At 42.4% G+C, this 3,383-nt stretch overlaps 1 protein-coding gene across 1 annotated transcript in view; it reads right to left on the bottom strand.

Moving 5' to 3' along the window:
• The window catches only part of dnajb4 (DnaJ heat shock protein family (Hsp40) member B4), a 4,752-nt gene extending 3,060 nt beyond the window's left edge, over positions 1-1,692 (bottom strand). Inside the window, exon 1 of the mRNA XM_014187671.2 lies at positions 1,032-1,692. Within this exon, the coding sequence (XP_014043146.1) occupies positions 1,032-1,242 (211 nt within the window). The 5' untranslated portion in view covers positions 1,243-1,692. The remainder of the gene's footprint in view (positions 1-1,031) is intronic.
• Positions 1,693-3,383: the final 1,691 nt, after the last annotated feature.

Raw genomic sequence — 3,383 nt, 5'->3', positions numbered from 1 at the left:
AGTCACACATAAGGAGCATGTTTTTCCTTTGGGTTTTGTGGGTAATTGTTTCTGTTTAGATATTTTCCTAACAGGACTGTTTTTGCTGTCGTGTTTTTGTTAATTTTTGTAGTGTTCTCTTTTGTTCTATTAAATTCCAAGATGAACACTAACTCCGCTGCACCTTGGTCAACTCTCTCTTCAGACAGCCGTTACACAGACATGGGTCAAATATCCTTGAAATCCTTGAGCTGTACTTGAGTTTGCCCGGTATAATAGAACCAATTGAATACTCCCAAAAAAGCACAACCTCCTAAATCAAGTATTCGGAAAGTATTGTGTATGTGATCTGTACAGTCATAGAATAACCATGCAGACTCTGTACCATGCAGGGGAAAAGGGGTTGCAAATCCTACATTGATGCTGCTCTAGTCAAACACTAAGTTCATGAGTCCAATAGCCCCATGTCAAGACGTCTGTCATATGGGACAGGTCAGTGGATTCGTCCTACGGGGGGAAAAAAATCTATGAAATGTCTGAAATGAAATTCACTACTGTAAGTCGCTCTGGATAAGAGCGTCTGCTAAATGACTAAAAATGTAAAAATGTTAAAAATGTCCTACAATGGCAAATCTGCTTTTTCCCCCCATCTGCTATTTGAACAGGTTATGATGCCTTCAGCTTGTAACATTATCCATATTGACATGTTCAATATTAATTCATGTAAATGACAGTAGCCTAAAGATAATACAATCTGACTTTTATTGTATTTCTGACCAGCCAACAGCCATGTGTACATATTACGCGCAGACCGATATGCCACCCTGACAACAGGGAAACATCTGCTTATTATCATAATTTATATGAATAAATAATAACGAGTGAAATGCTGTGGTCTCTTCAAACCAGTGTAGTTAAAATATCAATCTGTATGACTTGTATAATGGACAAGTCTATTACAACATGTTCTGTTGTTTGCTAAAGAATGGTGTGGATGAAATGACAAGAAACCCAGGCATTAATAAACATCTGAATGGGTGATATTATCCTACCTTCTTCTCCATACTGATCATATATCTCTCTTTTCTTCGGATCACTGAGGACATCATATGCCTCGGCGATCTCCTTGAATTTCTCCTCGGCGTTGGCCGCTTTGTTTTTGTCCGGGTGCCATTTCAGAGCCTGTTTTCTGTACGCTTTTTTAATATCCTCATCAGCCGCTCCTTTCACTATCCCCAGGATTTTATAATAATCTTTCCCCATAGTCCCCCCCCCCGCCAGAAGCGGTCCCTCGCAGTAGCTAGAGAGAAGCTGCAGCTGTTAGTCTGATGGGGGAAATGATATCCAGGAGAGGAGAGACAAGAGAGAAGTTAATATGGCGGAAAGAGAAAACCTGAACCTAACCTCTTCTCTCTGCCACTCTAAACAACAATAGCTAGTAGATAGACACGGAGACAGAGGAGGTTGAATCGTGAGAAGCTAGAGAAAGAGATGTGATGTAGCGATGTTTAGAGTGGTTACTCAGCGCTGTGGATCCTGGGTTATTTATCCACCACCCTCCCCCCCGGTTAGACCCCCTTTAAATAGCTGTGGCTCCCTGTCCTGCGTTCGACCCACCGGCTTGCGTTGCTCGCTGTAATCCAGGGGCTCTTCAACCTAAAATGCTGCTGAAGCACGTCATTTCCCATATTCAGCAAAGATTCCTTTTTTTTTTATTTCTGTTTAAACACCCATCCACATGGAATTGACATCTCAACTTGAGTGAAAAGAACATGGTAGCCTACATAAAACAGTAATTACACTGTAACAACCGTGACAGGTTATTATAGGTCCTGTAATTAAGGGCTGTGGTTTGGTTAGAGGAGGACATTTTACATTTAAATTCTTAGTCATTTTAGCAGACGCTCTTATCCAGAGCGACTTACAGTAGTGAATGCATACATTTCATTTCATGCATTCTTTTTTTTTTTTTTTTTTTGTACTGGCCCCCGTGGGAATCGAACCCACAACCCTGACGTTGCAAACACCATGCTCTACCAACTGAGCCACACAGAAGGCCAATTTGAATTGAGAAATAGCCTAAATTTGGTGCCTTCCTGGTCAAATGATCAGCTACGGCTCGGAGGGGATCCATAACCAGAGGATAGGCCTCCTGTCAAGGCTTATAGACCTCTGACCTGTACCTACTGAGACAGACACTAACCTCTGACCTGTACCTACTGAGACAGACACTAACCTCTGACCTGTACCTACTGAGACAGACGCTAACCTCTGACCTGTACCTACTGAGACAGACTCTAACCTCTGACCTGTACCTAGTGAGACAGACACTAACCTCTGACCTGTACCTACTGAGACAGACACTAACCTCTGACCTGTACCTACTGAGACAGACACTAACCTCTGACCTGTACCTACTGAGACAGACAGACACTAACCTCTGACCTGTACCTACTGAGACAGACACTAACCTCTGACCTGTACCTAGTGAGACAGACACTAACCTCTGACCTGTACCTACTGAGACAGACAGACACTAACCTCTGACCTGTACCTACTGAGACAGACACTGACCTCTGACCTGTACCTACTGAGACAGACACTAACCTCTGACCTGTACCTACTGAGACAGACACTAACCTCTGACCTGTACCTACTGAGACAGACACTAACCTCTGACCTGTACCTACTGAGACAGACAGACACTAACCTCTGACCTGTACCTACTGACAGACAGACACTAACCTCTGACCTGTACCTACTGAGACAGACACTGACCTCTGACCTGTACCTACTGAGACAGACAGACACTAACCTCTGACCTGTACCTACTGAGACAGACACTGACCTCTGACCTGTACCTACTGAGACAGACTCTAACCTCTGGGCCATAGGCCTACTAACCCTAAACTCTAACCCACACTGACCCACTGACTGTCCTTAAAATTATCAACTTGGATTAGCTAACACAACGTGCCAATGGAACACGGGACTGATGGTTGCTGATAATGGGCCTCTGTACGCCTATGTAGATATTCCATAAAAAAAATCAGCCGTTTCCAGCTACAATAGTCATTTAAAACATTAACAATGTCTACACTGTATTTCTGATCAATTTGATGTTATTTTAATGGACAAAAAAGTTGCTTTTCTTTCAAAAACAAAGGACATTTCTAAGTGACCCCAAACCTTTGAACGGAAGTGTATGTACTGTATTCTATCCTACTGTATTTAGTCTATGCCTCTCTGACATTGGTCATCCAAATATTTATATATACTTAATTCCATTCCTTTAGATTGTGTGTCTTGTTAGATATTACTGCACTGTCGGAGCTAGAAACACAAGCATTTCGCTACACCCACAATAACATCTGCTAAACACGTGTATGTGACAAATAAAATGG

This window comes from Salmo salar, chromosome ssa03, assembly GCF_905237065.1.
Source record: "Salmo salar chromosome ssa03, Ssal_v3.1, whole genome shotgun sequence".
Classification (NCBI taxonomy): Eukaryota; Metazoa; Chordata; class Actinopteri; order Salmoniformes; family Salmonidae; genus Salmo; species Salmo salar.
This window is presented reverse-complemented; position numbering and strand designations above follow the sequence as displayed.